The sequence below is a fragment of the Oncorhynchus mykiss genome, chromosome 11, assembly GCF_013265735.2.
Source record: "Oncorhynchus mykiss isolate Arlee chromosome 11, USDA_OmykA_1.1, whole genome shotgun sequence".
Taxonomy (NCBI): domain Eukaryota; kingdom Metazoa; phylum Chordata; class Actinopteri; order Salmoniformes; family Salmonidae; genus Oncorhynchus; species Oncorhynchus mykiss.
The window spans coordinates 76,362,148-76,386,727 of NC_048575.1; the positions used below are offsets into that span (position 1 = coordinate 76,362,148).

Genomic DNA, 24,580 nt, shown 5'->3' on the forward strand with positions numbered 1-24,580 from the left:
GTGAGTCAACAGCGTCATCAGAAATGCTGTCCTTGTTGATCTCAAGCAAAGATCTAAGAGTCAGTTTATTAGGATATTGTTTTTCCAGACCAAGTTTGTGGAGTAACGTCTTCAGAGGACCTAAAATAAGAACAGGGAAACTCAGTGAGGTTGTTAATGAGGTACATAAACACTAAATGACAGACAGGGGGCACTGTTTGGAAAGCCACCGCACCACCATCTTTGTACTCTTCCGCTATTGTTTAAAACATTTTGGAAGATATAGAAATGCATTTATTAATGTCTACATTTGTTTTTTCCCAAGTATATTCTATAGGTTGTTATCAATGACGTCATATTTTAGCTCCTTTCTAAACATTCCGTTCCCGGATGGGGGTCAAGCACAGCCTGCTTCATGTATTACAGTGTGAAAACACCTCTCTTTTTTTCAAGATTGGCCACCATTTATTTTGACTATTTGACTGATATAAAATAAACCTGTATTATTAACTGACAAGTACGTATGTGTGGATTATGTTGATTTCACATCCATTGTAGCCTCTTCTTGTGTAGCAGTACGTTGCATTTGCCAAGCTAGCTAGAAACATTTTTTATTGAAATGCTCACACAAACATATATTCCGATTTGTTTTCACCAACCTAGGTACCTCAACTAGCTAGCTAAAATCGGAAATGAGTATTTCTGACTGCTCATCATATTACAACCCAATAACGGTAACATTTCTTTAGCAATCCCTCAGCAGGCAAATCGAACGCTTGCGCACCTTGTTGTGGTATTTTATGGATAACAACCTATCACAGAAACCTTAAAGCTGAAATCCGCATAATTGGAAACAGTGCCAATGTTACTGTCCCCACTACAACAAATAAATACTTAATACATGTAATTTTGTCCTTGAAACATTACATTGAAATACTGTAGTATTCCATTCATTCCTATGGAGGACTGTTCCTACTGGGGAGAGCCAATATGGCCGACCGGTGGCTTCAAAGCATGGTGACTTCAGAGACTTTCTTTGGCCAACATATAGCATCAGCATGTAGTATTCCATTCATTCCTATGGAGGACTGTTCCTACTGGGGAGAGCCAATATGGCCGACCGGTGGCTTCAGAGACTTTCTTTGGCCAACATATAGCATCAGCATGTAGTATTCCATTCATTCCTATGGAGGACTGTTCCTACTGGGGAGAGCCAATATGGCCGACCGGTGGCTTCAGAGACTTTCTTTGGCCAACATATAGCATCAGCATGTAGTATTCCATTCATTCCTATGGAGGACTGTTCCTACTGGGGAGAGCCAATATGGTGGATGGTGGCTTCAGAGACTTTCTTTGGCCAACATATAGCATCAGCATGTAGTATTCCATTCATTCCTATGGAGGACTGTTCCTACTGGGGAGAGCCAATATGGCCGACCGGTGGCTTCAGAGACTTTCTTTGGCCAACATATAGCATCAGCATGTAGTATTCCATTCATTCCTATGGAGGACTGTTTCCTACTGGGGAGAGCCAATATGGCCGACCGGTGGCTTCAGAGACTTTCTTTGGCCAACATATAGCATCAGCATGTAGTATTCCATTCATTCCTATGGAGGACTGTTCCTACTGGGGAGAGCCAATATGGTGGATGGTGGCTTCAGAGACTTTCTTTGGCCAACATATAGCATCAGCATGTAGTATTCCATTCATTCCTATGGAGGACTGTTCCTACTGGGGAGAGCCAATATGGCCGACCGGTGGCTTCAGAGACTTTCTTTGGCCAACATATAGCATCAGCATGTAGTATTCCATTCATTCCTATGGAGGACTGTTCCTACTGGGGAGAGCCAATATGGTGGATGGTGGCTTCAGAGACTTTCTTTGGCCAACATATAGCATCAGCATGTAGTATTCCATTCATTCCTATGGAGGACTGCGACTGCTGAGGAGTAGCAATATGGTGGATGGTGGCTTCAGAGACTTTCTTTGGCCAACATATAGCATCAGCATGTAGCTCATGTTTATTGATAATTGCAGCACACAGAACTGCATTGGCCTGACAAAATACTTAGTAATGAAGCTCAATTTGTTATATGTTGGTATTTGTTAGGTTGTTAGAGATGAAGACCAAATTGATATAGTGACAGCTGACAGTGACATGAACTTTACCTGGGTTGAGTTGGGAAGCCACTGGCCAGTGTTTCACTGTCGACAAAAATAACAATTTAATGAGCATAACAATGAAGTCAATGGAATCTGTGTTGTTGTTATTATTCACTACAGGTAGTTGTAGGATGAACGTACGTTCTATTTCCTCTGGATGGGAAGCCATGGTCCATGGGCATTCCTCTCCCATCTTCTTCCTTCTCTCTCTGGCGTCTCTGACTTCCCTCTAAGAAGCAAACAAACAGTGTAATCCCTCTGATGTAGCCTAGTCAAACCACAGCAACTAGAATAAAACAGTAAAAACTATCTACATTCAATCATGTTAATATTTTGGCAATTACAGTTACTGAGATATATATTCTATTCTAATTAGTTTGTAATTTCAGCCCAAAAGCATTAAGATGCTATACATGAATCACAAATATATAATAAAAATATATATATACACTGTTAAAAGGAAAAAGTTACTTAGAAAAAGTCCATGTAGCAATATCCTTATTGGCTGGATTTAAAATTGGGAAATTGTTGAGCTGACATCAAATACTCCACTAACCCAAACAGTGTTGTGTGAACTTATATAGCAACACAAATAGCTGAGTTAATCTTACGAGAGTTTAATTTGCATACATGACACGTCCTGACCTTAGTCATTTTTTTATGTCTCTATTTTGGTTTGGTCAGGGCGTGAGATGAGGTGGACATTCTATGTTTTTCATTCTATGTTTTGTTCTGTGTGTTGTATTTCTATGTGTTTGGCCTGGTATGGTTCCCAATCAGAGGCAGCTGTCAATTGTTGTGTCTGTTTGGACACCATACTTAGGTACTCTGTTCCCACCTGTGTTGATGGGTAGTTGTTTTCTGTTTTAGTATTCTGTACCAGACAGAACTGTTTCATTCATAAATAAAGATGAACACGTATCACGCTGCACCTTGGTCCTCACCTTCTCCTTATCCCGACGACATTCGTTACACGTGTCTGAAACACGAGGCGTTCACATGCTCCTTGGAAGTAGGTCACTTTACAATAAGTAGGTCGTAAGTCTGACATGATTGTGTCAAGTGCTTTTAAAGTCGGATCAATAATTCAACCATTAAGATTTTAGCTAGCTAGAAAAGCTAACTATTGTTGCTGCAAATAAAAAAAAGTTAGCTAGACTGCTTAACATTGACAATATGGCCAAACTTGCTACATTATCCACATTGATAAGTTTGTTACTGTCAAAAACAGATTTGTTGTAATTTTTTGGTTGCAAAAGTGAAAGGTCAGTGGTAAAACTTCACAATTCAGCAACTCAGAGTTTCCCACTAGAAATTACGACTTGAAGGGTCATTCAGATGAAATGTTCCAGTTGGAACTCCAAACGTCTGATAGCATGTGGACACCTCATTACACCATTTCGGATGTGAACTGAAAAAACACAAATTAAAAAAACATTTTAAAGTATAATGTTTTTAGATTACTAATGTTACTGTCCCCACCGTAGGACAACAATTTATTAAAAATAAAAAATATTCCACATTTACATAAGTATTCAGACCCTTTGCTGAGTACTTTGTTGAAGCTCCTTTGGCAGCGATTGCAGACTTGAGTCTTCTTGGGTATGAAGCTACAAGCTTGGCACACCTGTATTTGGGGAGTTTCTCTCACTCTTCTCTGCAGATCCTCTCAGGCTCTGTCAAGTTGGATAGGGAGCGTCGCTGCACAGCTGTTTGATTGGGTTCAAGTCCAGGCTCTGGCTGGGCCACTCAAGGACACTTGTCCCGAAGCCACTCCTGCGTTTTCTTGGCTGAATGCTTAGGATCGTTGTCCAATTGGAAGGTGAACCTTCACCCCAGTCTGAGATCCTGAGTGCTCTGGATCAGGTTTTCATCAAGGATCTCTCTGTACTTTGCAGCATACAGCATTTCATTGGCCTGACAAAAGACTTGAGGAACTGCTGTACGGGTTCAGAGTTGTTAGGGATGAAGATCACATGAATCAAGTGACGACTGACAGTCACATTTACCTGGGTTGAGTTTGGAAGCCTCTGGGCAGGGATTCACTGTCAACAAACAATAATCATTCAATGAGCATTACAATGAAAAATATATGGAACCTGCGTTATTGTTATTATTCACTTCAAGTAGTTGTAGGATGAGCTTACTTTTTATTTCCCCCCTGGATGGGAAGCCATGGTCAACGGGCATCTATCTCCTTCTCTCTTCTCTCTATGGTGTCACTGACCTCCCTCTAAGGAAGCAAAAACGAAAATGTTCTCCCTGTGATGTAGTCAGGCTTCAAGCCACAGAAACTAGAATAAAAACACAATCTACATTCAAACATGTCATACATAATTAGACTGTGGAATAAACATGTTTATATTTACATTTTGCATAATGCTTTAAGTCAAAGCATATTCCCCATCATCCCTCTGAGGAAACTGGAAGAGACGCTACTGAACCAGGAGAACTTTACCTCATAGGAAAGTGACTTTCTAGGCCAGAGATGTGAAAACTGTAGGCCTAATGTCATATTTAAGGGGTAAAATGTACAAGCACCCAAATAGGATAGTCGACAATTTTGACAACATGAAAATACAATAAGTCCCCTCTAACTATTCAGAAGGACACTTCTGAATAATAAGCCATTTTACCCTGTGAGGATCTGACATTGTGGGGCAGAGTTACTAGGGGGACAAGTGTAAATGCAGTCAATGTTAACATCTTTGAGGTAATGATTGATATCAGCCATATTCACTAAATATATGACTAACATCTGAATGTATAGTATACTTAAATACTTGTACTTGTAAAATGGCAACGTCAAATCAATTTATTTGATGCATCCATTCCTCAGTCTTAGTGTTTATGTTTTGATAATCCAGATCATTTAACATTTCAGGATATTTCTAATTGGACTTTTGCCCATTTTCTCCAGAATTCACCTTTGACCCCTTGAAAATGGCCTTCAGTGTATTTTATTTTTACCCCTTTATTATTTATTATTTATTATTATTTATGTAACGAGCCATGTGTTTTCAAGCACTTTTTCCAGGTTGGCTGGCCTACATATAATAAAAAGTCACATGGTTTACAAGAAACAAAATGTGCCTACGGGCTGGATATGGTTAAAGCAGTGTTACAGTATACTGTTTTTTTGTGAAAGTCTAGACATCACATGCTATTTTTCTATGCCATATAAACAGTTCTCACGAAACTGGCACTTCACACACAAAAAAATAATAATCCTCTTTGACCACTAAGATTAGGATCTGTATGAAACTAATTCATTATTATTGTTATGTTATAATGATCAGATATTATGCATTTACCACAATTATACCATATACCACAATTATACCATATACCACAATTATACCATATACCACAATTATACCATATACCACATTTATACCATATACCACAATTATGCCATATACCACAATTATACCATATACCACAATTATGCCATATACCACAATTATACCATATACCACAATTATGCCATATACCACAATTATACCATATACTACAATTATACCATATACCACAATTTCCACAACTAACAAAGCAAAAATGATTGGTACAGCAAAAGTCCGAAAAAGCAATAAACAAATCATGAGAAATTTGTTTCGATAATGAGAGGCCCTTAGCTCAATCTGCAGGTACAAGGAGACAGCCATTATGAGTCAGCAAACAATTTATCACATCACTAAAGCCCATTCATGCCTCCGTGTTGGTAAGGTAATAGTTCTTTACGGGTTTTTTTCCACAATTTCAGCTTGTTGGTCATTTCGATAATGAGAAGGTCAAGTGTCATAAAGGGGGTGTTTGAGAATAAGGTTCTCATTCTGGGGTGGCAGGTAGCCTAGTGAGTTAGCCTAGTGAGTTAGCCTAGTGGTTAGCCTAGTGAGTTAGCCTAGTGAGTTAGCCTAGTGAGTTAGCCTAGTGAGTTAACCTAGTGGGGCGGCAGGTTTCCTAGTGGTTAGCCTAGTGAGTTAGCCTAGTGAGTTAGCCTAGTGGTTAGCCTAGTGAGTTAGCCTAGTGAGTTAGCCTCATGAGTTAGCCTAGTGAGTTAGCCTAGTGGGGCGGCAGGTAGCCTAGTGGTTAGCCTAGTGAGTTAGCCTAGTGAGTTAGCCTAGTGGGGCGGCAGGTTAGCCTAGTGAGTTAGACTAGTGGGGCGGTATGCTGCCTAGTGGTTAGCCTAGTGAGTTAGCCTAGTGGGGCAGTATGTAGCCTAGTGGTTAGCCTAGTGAGTTAGCCTAGTGGTTATCCTAGTGAGTTAGCCTAGTGGGGCGGTATGTAGCCTAGTGGTTAGCCTAGTGAGTTAGCCTAGTGGGGCGGTATGTAGCCTAGTGGTTAGCCTAGTGGTTAGAGCGTTGGACTACTAACCGAAAGGTTGCAAGTTCAAATTCCCGAGCTGACAAGTTAAACATTTGTTGTTCTGCCCCTGAACAAGGCAGTTAACCAACTGTCATTGAAAATAAGAATTTGTCTATTTAAATAAAGGTAAAATAAAAACATAAAGAATAATATGAAATGCTCTGAGACCAGGTTGCAGCATTGACACCATAGACAAGTGCCTAGTGAAGTTTACACACATACATTTAGAATGTTACATTTCATATGGTATGTATTAATTTGTGGTTGTCCATCACCAATTTTGTATGATATGTTACAAATTATCATTTGTATTGTATGTTACGAATTTTCAAAATGTAAAATATGTTACAAATTTCAAAATGTTACGATTTGCAAAATGTATGATATGTTATGAATTTTAAAAACGTATGATGTGTTACAAATTATAGCTAGGTGAGTACGTGGCTAACGTTAGCTAGCTGGCTAACGTTAGCTCGGCTAGGGGTTGGGGTTAATGTTAGGACTTAGGTTAAAGGGTAAAGGTTAGGATTAGGTTTAGGATATGGGTTAGCTAAAAGGGTTAAGGTTAGGGGAAGGGTTAGCTAACATGCTAAGCAGTTGCAAAGTATCTAAAAAAGTTGTTGAAAAGTTGCTAATTAGCTAAAATGCTAAAGTTGTCTGTCATGAGATTAGAGCTCGCAACCTTTGGGTTGCCAACCACCTAAACCATTTGTTTTATGTAACCATACCAAACCTAACATATCATACTAATTTTTGTTTCCCGGATTTTTGTTTACTATGTTACGTCTACTTTATGAGATCATGCTGCGATGCTGATAGGATCGAGAGAAAGGTTGCGCTACTCTCAGATCAGTTCCCCATTCAAATCTTACCTTAACATTAGAATTAGAATGATTCCACAATACTGACAAAGGATCAGCTCCTAGAGAGATATTGAGCCCCTTACCGGTATAGCTGCATATATTAAGGTAGCTTATTCCAAGGTTTTACTCGAAATAATGCACTAAATCACACATTTGGCAAATAATTGCGTTATACATCATGCAATTAGATGTGCAACGCAATTATTACAATGAGCAATTATCAAAATATAACTTGATCGATTGAACATGAAATTGATTTCAATATGATTGAAATATATACTGTAGGCCTATGCAGCGTATTATCGTTTAATGTGGTGCAACTTTAGGTTCTTTGAAAGAGGACGGACGATATGTGGAAAAACACCCTTAGAAACTTCGTTTCCCAAAACCACGGTTACGATCACAGTCCTCTTTAAAAAAAAATAAATAATAATAACTCCGTTATCTTTGTATTCACACTGCCCTTGCCTTTGCATGAGGACTCAACTCTTTTGTCAGTTCACTTCACCTATTTTGTGGACCGAGTCCTCTTTGAATTGACATTGCTATGTTTAGAAAGGAACCAAGATCTTTTTCCAACATTCACTCTGGGTTTTTACAAAGTGCAAGACAAGTCATTCAATCAGAATGTGTTATCAGACAGCTAGAGATATATATGTATTTATAGTTTGGAAACTAATCGATTCTATTTAGTTAAAATATTAGACATAATAATTGTAATCAAAATATACTTTTAACATGTAACATGTAACATGATTGAAAACAGAATAGAAATAGAATAACTGCAGAATAAATAATGCTGTAATTGAAAATTGTACACACAAGGTAGGTACTGCCCTTTTAAGAGCTAGAATATATTTTGTACCCTATATTGTGATTCTCACCACATACTATTCAAACCCCACAATCATTAAACAGCTGATGAAGCTCACTTAGCCTATAGATCACATATTGCAAACAAATAATCTGAACTAAAAACTACAAACATTTTGGAATTTCTGTGCGACTTTGACAATCGCTAATCAATATCCAAAAACAGCACACATTTTATTTTCTGTGAACCTCCACATCATATCTCTTATGTGGCACCAAATGTGATGGTTTATAGCAGGGGAAACGGTATTGCAGTAGTCTAGAGTGTGGTGCGGGAATAATGACAAATGAACCTGGGAGTTTTGCGTTTACATTGTCTTGAAAAAGTTAACCGGACCACGGAATTAAAACGAACCGAACTCAGACCACCACTCGATATGGTCTCACATCGAGGGCTCTTTCGAGGGGTTTGAGTTATTTTGGAGTGTTCACGATGCACACAAAAAATATGCGAACCGCACTGAGTTCACCAAAATTGTCTGAAAGGAACCAAGTGTGAAAGCACCCTTTGATGCTTTTGGGAAACCGGGCCCTGCTATTTCGGTGCATACGGTAAGAAAGGAGAAAATGCTCTAATGTGCCATCCCACTCCAGCCTGGCAGGTGGCGGTAATGCGCCATAACGGTGTGGCCAAATAGGTTTAACACTAGTTACCATAGCCACAAAGTCAATATGGGTTCTAATCACAAAAATGCTTGAAACAAACAGTTGCTTTTTGGTCATAAGTTAAGGATAAGGTTAAGCCTAAGGTTAGCAGTGTGTTAAGGTTAGGGTTAAAATCACATTTTAGGAAGAGACATTGAAGAAATAGACTGGGTTCATGACTTTTTGGCTGTGGTAAACCGCCAAACAGACATGAGTAGAAGGTTCCCGAACAGACATAAACAATCAAGTTGATAACAAGATCAGCAGCACTGAAAGGCGAAAAATGCAGAGGTTATCCATTAAAAAACTATGTATTTATCAATTCATACGCGACCAGAGCTATAGACTACAGCAGAGAACGACGACATGTGTACAAGGGACCAGACATCTGTCTAATGAGGTAATGTCACGTTTGCCACGCCGCTAGTTATGTTTTGAAACATTGTGTAACAGCTAACGTTAGCGAGCAAGATTATAGCTGCCAAAAAGATGGGCGATAATGAGAGATTTACTTTTGGCAAATCTGATTTAAACCTACCGTTTGTCTCGTTGGTTCGTCCTTATGCTGTTGGAAATTTCACATTTAAGACAAATTATCGATAGGAAAGTACATTTACCGATTTTAAAGGTGCCACACAGGATTTGGGGTTGGGGGGGGGGGGGGGGGGGGGGTAATTGTAATTTCAGAAAATGTCCATCATATTTTCAGTAATAGTGGAATAATAATAGTGGAATAATAATAGTGTTTCACAGTATTAAGTTACTTACCCCGCCAGTGTTGTGATATTCGCCTCATCATTTCCTAAGATTCTACACTGTTAGCTCAATTTAAGTTTAAATGAGAAAGCAATCACTGAATAGTGAAGGGACTCATTGTGACATATTTAAATAGCTGCGAAATATCTTTTCATTAACAAAAAAAATATTATATTTACAGCAGTTTGAAGTTGGTGGAACAAAACTGAAAGTAAGATTTGTTTTGAATGGCTTGTGCTTTTACTTTCGGTTTTGTTCCACCTGCTTCAAACTGCTGTAAATATTCTACATTTTTGTTAATGAAAATATATTTCGCAGCTATTTATATATGTTAAAATTATCCCCTTCACTATTCGGTGATTATTTTCTCATATAAACAAAAATAATACTGTGAAACACTATTATTTCACGATTGCTGCAGATGTATGGACATTTTCTGAAATGACAATGTCCCCCAGAAATATAACACCTTTAAATATGTGGGTGTTGTTTATCAGCTGAATCATGCATACATGATGCAATAACAGATATTGCCTTCTCTTATTTTCAGCACCTGGGAAACTCTCGCTGTCTGAGAACTCGGTCTGCACCAAATGACACATCTAAGCATGTGATCTCGAGGAGTGCCCCGAGTTCATCAAAGGTAAACGTACTTACTAGTTGGCAGAGTAAGATTCAACATTTTGTAACAGACAAGGGACATTCCTTTTTTTATGACGTGGCATTTGATTACACTTTGAAGGCCTCGCTACATTTCGTGACTAGGGAGAAGCTGGCCAGGTGTATATCACCTTGGGTAGTGGTCATCAACTCTGGTCCTGGAGAGCAACACGGTGAGGGGGATTTTTGTTCCCGCCAGCGCTAATAACACATTAAACTAACTAATCATCAAGCCAGTGGTTGAACAGATGTTGGTGATGCTGGGCAGGAACAAAAGCCTGCACACGCTGTGTAAGATCCAGTACCAGGGTTGGTGACTGCCAACTGTCTGATGCTCTAGGGAACTATGATAGCATACTGATAAAAAATGATTTGCCACAGAATTTTACTATGCAATGATATCCCTGTGTATTTCTGTCACAGTGGCTTGATAGCAGACCTGGAGGAGGAGAACAGAGGAGAGTCCTACATGTTACTTCACCAGTACGTACAGAGGAAAACGCTGTTCATATAAGGTAAAGGTACTGTGGGAGACTAGAGGAGTGCTAGCAAAGTATAGTATCACCATCGATGACACATCCCATTTAATCTCTTGAGAAGCTCCTCGTGGCAACAGGAAGGATTTTGTAACTGCAGTATTAATCTCTACTATAATATGTAGGCCTACAGTAGGCTATATTCTATTTCTTTCACTTTGTGGATGGGCTAACTCACTTTGTGGATGGGCTAACTCACTTTGTGGATGGGCTAACTCACTTTGTGGATGGGCTAACTCATTTTTTTCAGTGGACATTCGGTTCTCATGTCAAATACAGTTCACATCAAATTCAGCCTCTGTTGACCCTCATTCTGACCCAGTGTGTTTATCCCTCTCCAGTGAGATCAGCGAGGCAGCCTATGAGAAACTTGCAGATGAGACTCTGGATTCGTTGGCTGACTACTTTGAGGATCTGATGGATGGACCACTAGCAGGGCCGGAGTTTGATGTTCTCTTTTCTGTAAGTACACATCACGTTGTCTTCTCTGGCAGTACACACCACGTTGTCTTCTCTGTCAGTACACATCACGTTGTCTTCTCTGTTAGTGCACACCACGTTGTCTTCTCTGTCAGTACACACCACGTTGTCTTCTCTCTGTCAGTACACACTACTTTGTCTTCTCTGTTAGTGCACACCACGTTGTCTTCTCTGTTAGTACACATCACGTTGTCTTCTCTGTTAGTACACACCACGTTGTCTTCTCTGTTAGTACACACCACGTTGTCTTCTCTGTAAGTACACACTACGTTATCTTCTCTGTTAGTACACACCACGTTGTCTTCTCTGTTAGTACACACCACGTTGTCTTCTCTGTTAGTACACACCACGTTGTCTTCTCTGTTAGTACACACCACGTTGTCTTCTCTGTTAGTACACACCACGTTGTCTTCTCTGTTAGTACACATCACGTTGTCTTCTCTGTTAGTGCACACCACGTTGTCTTCTCTGTTAGTGCACACCACGTTGTCTTCTCTGTTAGTGCACACCACGTTGTCTTCTCTGTTAGTGCACACCACGTTGTCTTCTCTGTTAGTGCACACCACGTTGTCTTCTCTGTTAGTACACACCACGTTGTCTTCTCTGTCAGTACACACCAAGTTGTCTTCTCTGTCAGTACACACCACGTTGTCTTCTCTCTAAGTAGTAGGCTTCTGATTGTATACTAAATGTAAGATCATCTACTAAATGACAAAAAGACGTTGTCTTCTGTGTAAGTCCAGGGAAATACTGTACATACTGTACCAGTACCTCTCTGTTTCTGCACTCCTCTCGTTTGTCCACTAGGGGTAGCTGTTGACTCACATGTCTTTCCATTGGAAGTTTGACAATCCTATTTGCAGCATTTATCCTGAGTTCTTCATCAGAAAATAATATTTGTGAATAATGAGTAGTTCTTGGTCTGTGTGTCTGGTTGTGAATGATGAGTGTATGTCTATTAGGGATCCATGAGTCATTAGAGCTGTAGGATAGGATGGCGATGGTGCTGTTATGTGCAGGCCAATTACTTCATGAGGGCAAAGGTCACTGGAGGAAATAATGATTGTAGTGTCCTCAAATCATCAGACATGCCCAGGGCACTAAACACCACGTCAATACACTGATGGCTCTATGTGTGTGTGTGTCCATGGGAGTAAATTGGTCTGACATTATGGCAAAAAAAAGTGTGTTCATAGTGATAATGAGCTGACCTCTTGACCTGGGTCAGTGCTGTACCAGACAGCTAGAGGATCTATTGATGCCCAGAGAACTGTCTGGCTGGCAGACTGCTGATGTGTGTTTGTCGGCATCACTGCTTCTAGGGGACATCTTGCCTCTACCAGTACAGTTTATGAGTCCACTGAGTGTGTTACAAAGACAAGACAAGTGTTTCAAATACGTGAGGTAAAGAGGTCGATGGAATTCGACCAAAACAATCATCACCCATGCGTCCACCCGTGGTGTAATAGATCCCGAATCTCCTCATTGACTGACATCAAAATTAGCTTACATTTAGGCTATTGTAAATATGTGTACTTGAGGTAAAAACCGGAGTATAATGCTGTATAGATGTCAACCCCAATACATGTTCATGTTATCGTCACCAATCAACTGCATTAGTTAAAAATGACTGACTACCTCCATCTGTATGCTAGCAACGCTACCAGCTTATACAAATGGGAGTTAGCATTTAGCAAACATTTTTCTAAACCCCAAAATTAAATTTTATAAATATAATGCAGCAAAAACAGCCACATACTGTATATCAATGTAAAATACCAAATAATGCATGCAGAGCAGAATTAGACCGATAGCCTCTAATTAATTATCAAAATCCAAATAAGAGCCTTTCAATTCTACAACCACTTTAAAAGGAAGCGATTTCTAAACCTTCCATAACAAAGCCATCACCTACAGAGCAGGTAGCCTAGTGCTTAGAACGTTGGGTCAGTAATGAAAATGTCAAAGTCCAGAGCTGACGAGGTAAAAATCTGTCGTTCTGCCCCCCGAGCAAGGCAGTTGACCCACTGTTCCCCGGGGCACCGAAGATGTGGATGTTGTTTATGTCAGCCCCCTGCACCTCTCTGATTCAGAGGGGTTATATGTGGAAGACACATTTCAGTTGAAGGCATTCAGTTGTACAACTGACTAGGTATCCCCCTTTCCTTTCTGTTGTACAACTGACTAGGTATCCCCCTTTCCTTTCTGTTGTACAACTGACTAGGTATCCCCCTTTCTGTTGTACAACTGACTAGGTATCCCCCTTTCTGTTGTACAACTGACTAGGTACCCCCCTTTCTGTTGTACAACTGACTAGGTATCCCCCTTTCTGTTGTACAACTGACTAGGTATCCCCCTTTCTGTTGTATAACTGACTAGGTATCCCCCTTTCCCTTACAGAGAAATGAACCTGGAGAAGAGCCCCCTAAACAAGCTGGTCCTGGGGCTCTGTTCATGAACAATAAACAGACCCCACAGAGCCCCAGGACAGCAACACAATTAGACCCAACCAAATAATGAGAGAAACATATATAATTACTTGACACATTGAAAATAATTTACCAAAAACATAGAAAACTGGAAACCTATTTGGCCCTAAACAGAGATTACACAGTGGCAAAATACCTGACCACTGTGACTGACTCAACATTCAGGAAAGCTTTGACTATGTACAGACTCAGTGAGCCTTGCTATTGAGAGAGCCTGCCATAGGTAGACCTGGCTCTCGAGAAGACCGGCACTGCCCACATAATTAGGTGGAAACTGAGCTGCACTTCCTGCCAAATGTATGACCGTATTCGAGACGCACATTTCTCAGATTACACAGACCCACAATTTGAAAACAAATACAATTTTGATAAACTCCCGTATCTACTGGGTGAAATACCACAGTGTGCCATCACAGCAGCAAGATTTGTAACCTGTTGCCACAAGAAAAGGGCAACCAGTGAAGAACAAACACCATTGTAAATACAACCCATATTTACAGTGCAATCAGAAACTATTCAGACCCCTTGACTTTATCCACATTTTGTTACATTACAGCATTATTCTAAAATGGATTACATTGTTTTTTCCCTCAAATCTACACACAATACCCCATCATGACAAAGCAAAAGCAGGTTTTTAGACATTTTTGCAATTGTATAAAAAATATTAAGAAATTATATAACATTTACATAAGTACTCAGACCTTTTACTCAAGTACTTTGTTGAAGCACCTGTGACAGCAATTGGCCTTGAGTCTTCTTGGATGTGATGCTATAAGCTTGGCACATCTGTATTTGGGGAGTTCCTCCCATTCTTCTCTGCAGATCCTCTCAAGCTCTGTCAGGTTGGATGGGAAGTGTCGCTGCACAGCTACTTTCAGGTCTCTCCAGAGATGTTTGATTGTGATCAAGTCCAGACTCTGGCTGGGCCACTCAAGGACATTCAGATACTTGTCCCAAAGCCACTTCTGTGTTGTCTTTGCTGTGTGCTTAGGGTCGTTGTCCTGTTGGAAAGTGAACCTTCGCCCCAGTCTGAGGTCCTGAGCGCTCTGGAGCAGGTTCTCTCTCTGTACTTTGCTCTGTTCATCTTTCCCTCGATCCAGACTAGTCTCCCAGTTCCTGCCGCTGGAAAACATCCCCACAGCATGGTGCTGCCACCAACATGCTTCACTGTAGGGATGGTGCCAGGTTTCCTCCAGACGTGACACTTTGCATTCAGGCCAAAGAGTTCAATCTTGGTTTCATCAGACCAGAGAATCTTGTTTCTCACAGTCAGTCCTTTAGGTGCCTTTTGGCAAACACCAAGTGGGCTGTCGTGTGCCTTTTACTGAGGAGTGGCTTCCTTCTGGCCTCTATCATAAAGGTCTGATTGGTGGAGTGCTGCAGAGATGGGAGAACCTTCCAGAAGGACAAACATCTCCACCGAGGAACTCTGGAGTTCTGTCAGAGTTACCATCGGGTTCTTGGTAACCTCCCTTACCAAGTCCCTTCTCCCCTGATTGCTCAGTTTGGCAGGGCGGCCAGCTCTAGGAAGAGTCTTGGTGGTTCCAAACTTCCATTTAAGAATGTTGGAGGCCACTATGTTGTTGGGGACCTTCAACGCTGTAGAAATGTTTTGGTACCCTTCCCCAGATCTGTGCCTCGACACAATCCTGTCTCAGAGCTTTACGGACAATCCCTTCGACCTCATGGCTTGGTGTTTGCTGTGTTTTTGCTGTGTATACTGTCAACTGTTTGACCTCATACATACAGGTGTGTCTTTCCAAATCATATCAAATCAGTGGACTTTACCACAGGTGGACACCAATCGAGTTGTAGAAACATCAACGATGAATGGAAACAGGATGCACCTGAGCTCAATTTACAGTCACATAGTAAATGGTCTTTGTCATTATGGGGTAATGTTTGTTTTTTTTTTTTTTGTGTTTGTATATATTTGATATTTTATTTTAGAATAAGGCTGTAACGTAACAATGTGGACAAGGGGTCTGAATACTTTCCGAATGCCCTGTATGTAGACACTTTTGTGAGTGTAATGTTTACTGTTCAGTTTTGGTTATTTCAGTTTTGTTGATCTATTTCACTTGGGGAGGGGGGAGGGGGTGTGTATGCTCTGGAGAGGACAAACACAGCTGTGGGACTGACAGGCATGCAGTCCAGTGTCTGACAATGTAGACATTGAGCTGGTGTTAGGAGACAGCCTAACAGGCAATTCACACTCACTCCCAGTCTCCTCCTAACACCAGCTCACTGGCTACGTTGTCACACACTGGACTGCATGCCTGTCAGTCCCACAGCTGTGTTTGTTGGCACTGTTAGATTTCCTCTGGGATAAATCCTCCACAAATATCTATAGTCCTCTTTCTTTCTCACTCTCTCTCATTCCGTCCTCCCCAGCACAGCGCTCTATCTCTCTCCTGTGAGGAGGTCATTTAATAGTATGGTTTTCAATTACCATTTGAACATTTTTATAAAATCCAGCAATTTGTTTGGGTTGGGGGTACCCAGGGTCTGTGGGAGTGCGTGCTAAGCCACTGCTTATAACTAAATATGAGTTAAGTATAACTATAAGAAATCTAAGATAAATGATATCCAGCTCAGGGCTCCAGCTATGCATTGGTTTGAGAAATTTCTAGCTAAGTGGCTTGATGTCAACATCAAGCATCTTGGTTACAGCAGAGTCCTTCTAGTCTGAGTACCAGTCTCTTTAGCTAACATTCCACTGCTTGTCGTCTTGGTTACAGCTGAGCCATTCTAGCCTGAGTACCAGTCTCTTTAGCTAACATTCCACTGCTTGTCGTCTTGGTTACAGCTGAGCCATTCTAGCCTGAGTACCAGTCTCTTTAGTTAACATTCCACTGCTTGTCGTCTTGGTTACAGCAGAGCCATTCTAGCCTGAGTACCAGTCTCTTTAGTTAACATTCCACTGCTTGTCGTCTTGGTTACAGCTGAGCCATTCTAGCCTGAGTACCAGTCTCTTTAGTTAACATTCCACTGCTTGTCGTCTTGGTTACAGCAGAGCCATTCTAGCCTGAGTACCAGTCTCTTTAGTTAACATTCCACTGCTTGTCATGTGCCAAAGAGACTAGCCTTTCTGCCGTCTTCAAATATGAACATTTTATCATTCGATATCCCTCACAGCTATCCTCAAATCACAACGATTATCTAGAGACATGCAATCCCCTCCTGGATCAAGGTCCCTGTTGCCAATAGGTTGGTGCGTAGAAAGAAGGAAACTAACCCCTCGTACTGAGTGTACACACTAACCCCTCGTACTGAGTGTACACACTAACCCCTCGTACTGAGTGTACACACTCCGTATGAGTGATTTTAATAATTTAAAAAAATCATTAAAACATTTAAAGTTAAACATTTTAGGTAAAACAATACTAAATATTGTCACGTCACCAAATAATTGATTAAAACACACTGTTTTGCAATGAAGGTCTACAGTAGCCTCAACAGCACTCTGTAGGGTAGAACCATGGTGTAGCCGGAGGACAGCTAGCTTCCGTCCTCCTCTGGGTACATTGACAGTAATTATGACAACTTCCAGAGGACGCCCTCCAGCCTATCAGAGCTCTTTGCAACATGAACTGACATGTTGTCCACCCAAACATAGGATCAGATAATTTAATCTAGTACTGAAAACATAAGCTACAGCTAGCTAGCACTGTGTAACTACTTACTAGACTGTACACTAACTTTACTGCACGATTGTAGCGGGTTTACTAACGTGTTAGTTCTATTAGCTATGCTGAGTATTACGGTACTTCAGCTAAAAAGGTGACAACAATGTAGGCTGGTCACATACAGCTGTTGTATTGTGAATTGAAGTCCACAAGGGAAGAGAAGGAATACAACGTGGCGGTTATGAGAGTGAATTCTGTTTACTTGTGATCAGGGGTGCATTCATTCCTCCGATTCTGTTAGAAAAAGAAAAAAAACATGACTTAAACGGTAGCAAACGGATCAAAACAGGGATAAACATACCTGGATTTGTCCAATAGAAACTCTCGTTTGCAACTGTTGCACTAATGATTACACCCTATATCAGCTAGATGCAGGCAAGAGTGTGCAAGGCGCTATTGAATGTCACTGTCACCTCACATGTCTCTCAAACTGTGTTTACCTACATTGTAATCTTTCATTCTTAGGCTAGGTTGTAGCACCATCATGATGGGTATAGGGACAATTCAAGTATCATGTAGTAGCCTAAACCTATCGATGCTACATTGAGCTGGATGAATGGAATATGAATGACAGTCATCCAATATGCTGTAATAGAAGTAAGGCCGTGCTCATGAAACAAATGATGGTCCTCCTTCATCTTGAACAGCCACTGACCGCCACTGTTGTCACGCAGCACTTGAATTCAATTACTATAGATGGTGTGTTTGACCAGGATGACATCACAATGCTCTTCCTCTCATCCTTGAAAGAGGAGGCCATTTGAAGGGCTTTACAGTAGAGTACAATATCCCTGACGTGTCACTATGGAATCTTCAACAGCCCGTTCTGGAATCCTCTCTCATGGAATCCTTCATGCTCCATTATAGAATGCAGTCCACCACCCTCTCTGTAACCCCCATAGAAATAGGATTATTTCTACCATGACAACCCAGACACACAACACTCTGTTTAATCTCCTTAATGAGTGGGACATATTCATTAACGCCTGTTAATGAGCCAATAGTGCCGCGCTGCAGCCTAGAGGTCAACTCTGGCCTGGGGAGAGGAGAGGATGGATTTTGAAAGAGGAAATGAGAGGAGGGATTTGGAGACAGAAGGGTGAGAAGGATGTAGAGGAATGGGAAAATTATATATTTTAGAGGAAGAGCAGAGTAGTGGTGAAGGGAGGAGATGGAAGAGAGGGTTGTGGCTGTGCAAATCCCATCAAACAGCAGTGGCATTAATTTAAAGAAATATAACCTAATTTAAGCAGTGAGGCGTGTGTGTGTGTGTGTGTGTGTGTGTGTGTGTGCAGAGCAGTTACTGGAACTCCTGTGATTATTTCAGGATTTGTAGCGTTCAGACGCTGTCCTGGCAGGCTGCCTCCGTGTTAGATTGGACAACGGTGTTGCTGCTGTATATCTGCCAGCCACGCTCTGCATCCTGTCTGGCTGAATAACCAATATGTACATGCTGCTACAGTAGGTAGACTGACGAAGCAGTGGTCAGGTATCTGAGGGATTTTTATTTTTATTTTACCTTTATTTAACTAGGCAAGTCAGTTAAGAACAAAACCTTATTTTCAATGATGGCCTAGGAACAGTGGGTTAACTGTCAGCTCAGGGATTTGAACTTGCAACCTTCCGGTTACTAGTCCAACGCTCTAACCACTAGGCTACCTTGCTGATGACTTGTCTTGTAGACTATCGTCCTGTCCAGGGGGTGTACAGTACTTCTGTTGCCTCATGCCACAGAAGCGGCAGGTGATAGGCACCTGCCCTATGCGTCATTCTAGATCAGACAAGGCTTACTTGCATATACTATATTGTCTTTAGAATAAGTTAGAGAACGAATGAGTCATAGATATTAAGTCAAATTTTAACAGTTTAAAAAAACAAACACATTTTTATTCTCTTTCTCCCTCCCTCCCAGAGTGGTGTGTTGACAGTGAAGGTGGGCGGAGACCATGGGACATACGTCATCAACAAACAGACTCCTAACAAACAGATCTGGCTATCATCTCCTACCAGGTCTGTGTTTGTGAAATTGGACAGAACGGTTATTTCTGCTGTGTACAACGCTTGATTGAATTGATTTGGTAGTTCAAATACATATACAAGCCCCTCCATTACATACTTTGATGTACTTTTTATTTAATATATTACATTTTTATTTACACTGACAAAAAAATATATAAACTCAACATGTAAAGTGTTGGTCCCATGTTTCATGAGCGGAAATAAATCAGTTTTTTTTATTTGATTTCACCTTGTTTAACTAGGCAAGATTTATTTACAATGACGGCCTACCAAAAGGCCTCCTGTGGGGACGGGGGCTGGGATTTAAAATAAAAATCTAGGACAAAACACACATGACAAGAGACACCACAACACTACATAAAGAGAAACCTAAGATGACAACACAGCATAGCAGCAACACATGACAATACAACATGGCAGCAGCATAAAACATGGTACAAACATTATTGGCCACAGACAACAGCACAAAGGGCAAGAAGGTAGAGACAACAATATTTCACGCAAAGCAGCCACAACTGTCAGTAAGAGTGTCCATGATTGAGTCTTTGAATGTGGTGATGGAGATAAAACTGTCCAGTTTGAGTGTTTGTTACAGCTCGTTCCAGTCACTAGCTGCAGCGAACGGAAAAGACGAGTGACCCAGGGATGTGTGTGCCGTGGGGACCTTTAACAGAATGTGACTGGCAGAATGGGTGTTGTATGTGGAGGATGACGACTGCAGTAGATATCTCAGATAGGGGGGGAGTGAGGCCTAAGATCAAATCAAATGTATTTATATAGCCCTTCATACATCAGCTGATATCTCAAAGTGCTGTACAGAAACCCAGCCTAAAACCCCAAACAGCAAGCAATGCAGGTGTAGAAGCACCCTAAGAGGGTTTTATATTTAAGCATCAACCAGTGGGTCTAGCGACAGGCACACAGACATGACCAGTTAACAGAGGAGTATAGAGTGCTGAAAAGAAATAAAAGATCCCAGACATTTTTCATATGCACAATAAGCTTATTTCTCTCAAATTTGTTTACTTCCCTGTTATTGAGGATTTATTATTTGCCAAGATAACCCATCCAACTGACAGGTGTGGCATATCAAGAAGCTCATTAAACAGCATGATCGTTACACAGGTACACCTTGTGCTGGGGACAATAAGGCCACTCTAAAATTTGCAGTTTTGTCACCCAACACAATGCCACAGATGTCTCAGGTTTTTAGAGAGCGAGTAATTGGCATGCTGGAATGTCCACCAGAGCTGTTGCTAGAGAGAATTGAATATTCCTTTCTCTATCATAAGCTGCCTTCAACGTCGTTTTTGAGAATTTGGCAGCATGTCCAACCGGTCTCCCAACCGCAGACCATGTGTATGGCGTCGTGTGGGCGAGCTCTTGTGAACAGTTTGCAATATGGTGAGGTTATGGTATGGGCAGGCATAAGCTACGAACAAAAAAAACACAATTGCATTTTATCGATGGCAATTTGAATGCACAGACATACATACCGTGACGAGATTCTGAGACCCATTTTTTAAGGGTGACCAACAGATGCATATCTGTATTCCCAGTCATGTGAAATCCATAGATCAGGACCTAATGAATTTATTTCAATTGACTGATTTCCTTCTATAAACTGTAACTCAGTAAAAGCTTTGAAATTGTTGCATGTTGCCTTTATATTTTTGTTCAGTATAATATGTTACATAGGTTTATGTACATTTGATTGAAAATAGTTCAGACATTTATGTGCTAGTAAATGTTTGACCAGTCAGTTCATCGCTATTTACGTGTTGTTCATAGATATTTAGGTGTTGTTCATAGATATTTAGGTGTTGTTCATAGATATTTAGGTGTTGTTCATAGATATTTAGGTGTTGTTCATAGATATTTAGGTGTTGTTCATAGATATTTAGGTGTTGTTCATAGATATTTAGGTGTTGTTCATAGATATTTAGGTGTTGTTCATAGATATTTAGGTGTTTTTCATAGTGATTTAGGTGGTTTCAACCCAAGCCTGATATCCCCCTCTCTGTGCCTCTCTCTGTCCTCCAGTGGTCCGAAGCGTTACGACTGGACAGGAGAGCGCTGGGTCTACTACCACGACGGCATGGCTCTCCACCAGCTACTCTCTAGAGAGTTCTCTATCATCTACAACATGAACCTGGACCTGACCACACTAGTACACTCCTGACCTGGGCCACGTCCCAATTCCCTATAGAGCCAAAGGTAGTGCACTATATAGGAAATAGGGTACCACCTCCGATGTCTGTCCCATCTTGTCCATTCTCCTACACAGCATACTACATCCATGTACTTAATCACAGGTCTGGGGGAAAAAAAGTTAAACATCTTGTGTGCCCAGATTTCAAGTTAGGATTCAGCTCGGAAACAGAACCAAATGGATTTATGCACCAATACCACTAAAATACCATAACGTTCATATAAGTCTGTGATTATAATATAGAGGACATGAATTGTATACATCGATGATACAGTGTTTTATTTGTGTGACTGTATGTGAATAGACACGTGAACGGAGGTGTCGGTCTTGTCTGTAACTGAAGGAAAACGTTGGAGTTGGTTATGATTAGGTTCTCGTTACAGCTGAAGTTCCTTCCTGATTCCTCCTTCAGGTTTGGTTGGAGTTTACCTCTATTCATTTCTAAACAAGTACCATCGTATTGTGATCAGACATGTCTAATTGAGCAGTTATAACCTGTTATGATAAACCTGTTGGGACCTATTGAGAAACACCATCATTAATGAACAGTTTGTTTCTTTTTCAAATAAAGATGGCTAGTTAAACATGATATAGCCATTGTAAACAACAGACACATGCAACCACTCTTATTTCAATGGAAATTAGTCCAAACCCAGGATTCATTATTCTGTTTCCCTCAATTTTATCCAGGATAAAAACATTTTTTAAAAGGATTTTGTTTTAATGGTCGAGCCAAACACAGCTAAAACCATAGAAATATAGTTTCTACAATGAGGATCCCGTTCCAGTCAATGTTCTCTGATGGATGGACCGGCGGCCATGTTGAGTGTTCCCGTGAGTGATCCTGTCACATTGCCATGGTCTGAGGGGCGTTGCTCCAGTCATTCTACCTCTATGGCTAAAACAGAAGTTAGTGGGCATCTCTCTGATGTCTTATTTCTCCAAAACGAAATCTTGTGTTTGATTCACACAATAGAGCTGGACTGGTCTGGCCTGGAAATGTATCCAACATAGTTTCTGGAACTATGCTGGAAAGGACAATACGGAAATAAGATATCCAAGCCAGCACACCACTGTTAAGGTCGGTCCTATAGTGTGCCTTTTCAATTAGTCCATGGACATCAGGCATTAGACTGATCAGTGGTCAGTGTCTCTGTCTGGTGATGTTCCTGGGCTACAGACCGTTTTGGAGGCATAGTAGACAGGGATTACTTTTAGAGAGTAAGAGTTCTTCCTCTAGACTGACTCTGTATCAGTGGTGGAGCTCTGCTCTTTTCTCATTCACTGCTGGGAGATCTCAGTCCTGATGGGCCAACTGGCCTGTGTGGAACTGTGGAGAGAAACATATTTATAGTGGAATGTTCTGGAAGGACAGATACTGTCAGAACAACAGTCATACTGTCAGAGAGTTCAGATTTAAGTACATCGATAGGGAGCTAGCTGAGTCAATGGTTTATGGTGAGCCAGGATAATATTTCTGCCGTTCTCCATTGTTTGAAAAGTGAAATTCTCCTCGGGAATCGTCTGCGTTCACGGTCAAATTCTATTCTGGGAGTTTCAGGTATGAATTTGTTGAAATGTATGTATCTTTGTTTTATAATTTTTATACCTGTAAATAAGTTAAAGCCAGTGTTTTCAACAAACACCTGGAATAGCCAGCCAAATAGAAAAAGTAGCCAGTAGCCTCCCCAGGCAGGGTCCTTCTAATGCCTTGATTCCATCCGAAATACAAATGTACCACCCAGATTGGAATTAGTTGAGGTATTGTGTGTAGAAGAACATGACTTTACAGTTTTAATTAGTGAAAATGTATAAATTAAGTTTATTGTTGTTTTGGATATCATCTAGGCCTATATGATCAGGACTATTTTCTAAATACAATAACATTAAACCTTTTTAACATTTAACCTGTCTTCTCTTGCAATAAAGATCTTATTTAGTGTTTTACTGCAAGATATGAATTTTCCAAATGTTTGATGTTTGTTCTTCAAAACAGAACAAGTATTTAAATAGCCCACGACCCACATTATCTTGAAAAATAAAAGACTCGTGGCTGCTAAATGAAACACGCTAAAGAAAATCAATGAAAGTCCCAGAACAATACTAAGGCTGGATTTTGCCTCATTGTTACCACTTAGACTACATTACATGGGACGTGCAAAATTCTGCAATTTATGCAGACATTATTACAAGGAGCACATTCAGGACTTTATACTGACATTATTACAAGGAGCACATTCAGGGCTTTATGCTGACATTATTACAAGGAGCACTTTCAGGGCTTTATGCTGACATTACAAGGAGCACATTCAGGGCTTTATGCTGACATTATTACAAGGAGCACTTTCAGGGCTTTATGCTGACATTATTACAAGGAGCACATTCAGGGCTTTATGCTGACATTATTACAAGGAGCACATTCAGGGCTTTATGCTGACATTATTACAAGGAGCACTTTCAGGGCTTTATGCTGACATTATTACAAGGAGCACTTTCAGGGCTTTATGCTGTCATTATTACAAGGAGCACATTCAGGGCTTTATGCTGACATTATTACAAGGAGCACATTCAGGGCTTTATGCTGACATTATTACAAGGAGCACTTTCAGGGCTTTATGCTGTCATTATTACAAGGAGCACATTCAGGGCTTTATGCTGACATTATTACAAGGAGCACATTCAGGGCTTTATGCTGACATTATTACAAGGAGCACATTCAGGGCTTTATGCTGACATTACAAGGAGCACATTCAGGGCTTTATGCTGACATTATTACAAGGAGCACATTCAGGTACTATTGTTGCTCGTGAGGAATGGCCATAACTAGGGTCTGAGTTTTGGTGTGGT

The 24,580-nt window shown here is 40.7% G+C and overlaps 1 protein-coding gene across 1 annotated transcript; it reads left to right on the forward strand.

Annotated features, from left to right (window-relative positions):
* Positions 1–8,897: 8,897 nt before the first annotated feature.
* On the forward strand, positions 8,898–22,431 carry fxn (frataxin). Its single transcript, XM_036936385.1, has 6 exons — positions 8,898–9,289; positions 10,196–10,288; positions 10,729–10,820; positions 11,183–11,303; positions 19,415–19,512; positions 21,565–22,431. Exons 1-6 carry the CDS (start codon positions 9,173–9,175, stop codon positions 21,701–21,703), a joined length of 660 nt encoding a protein of 219 aa, XP_036792280.1. The 5' UTR covers positions 8,898–9,172; the 3' UTR covers positions 21,704–22,431.
* The last annotated feature ends 2,149 nt before the right edge of the window (positions 22,432–24,580 follow it).

Coding starts and splice junctions, on each gene's coding strand:
- fxn (XM_036936385.1), top strand. CDS start 9,173: ATGCAGAGGTTATCCATTAAAAAACTATGTATTTATCAATTCATACGC. Junction 9,290..10,195: donor CCAGACATCTGTCTAATGAG/GTAATGTCACGT, acceptor TCTTATTTTCAG/CACCTGGGAAACTCTCGCTG. Junction 10,289..10,728: donor GTGCCCCGAGTTCATCAAAG/GTAAACGTACTT, acceptor TTTCTGTCACAG/TGGCTTGATAGCAGACCTGG.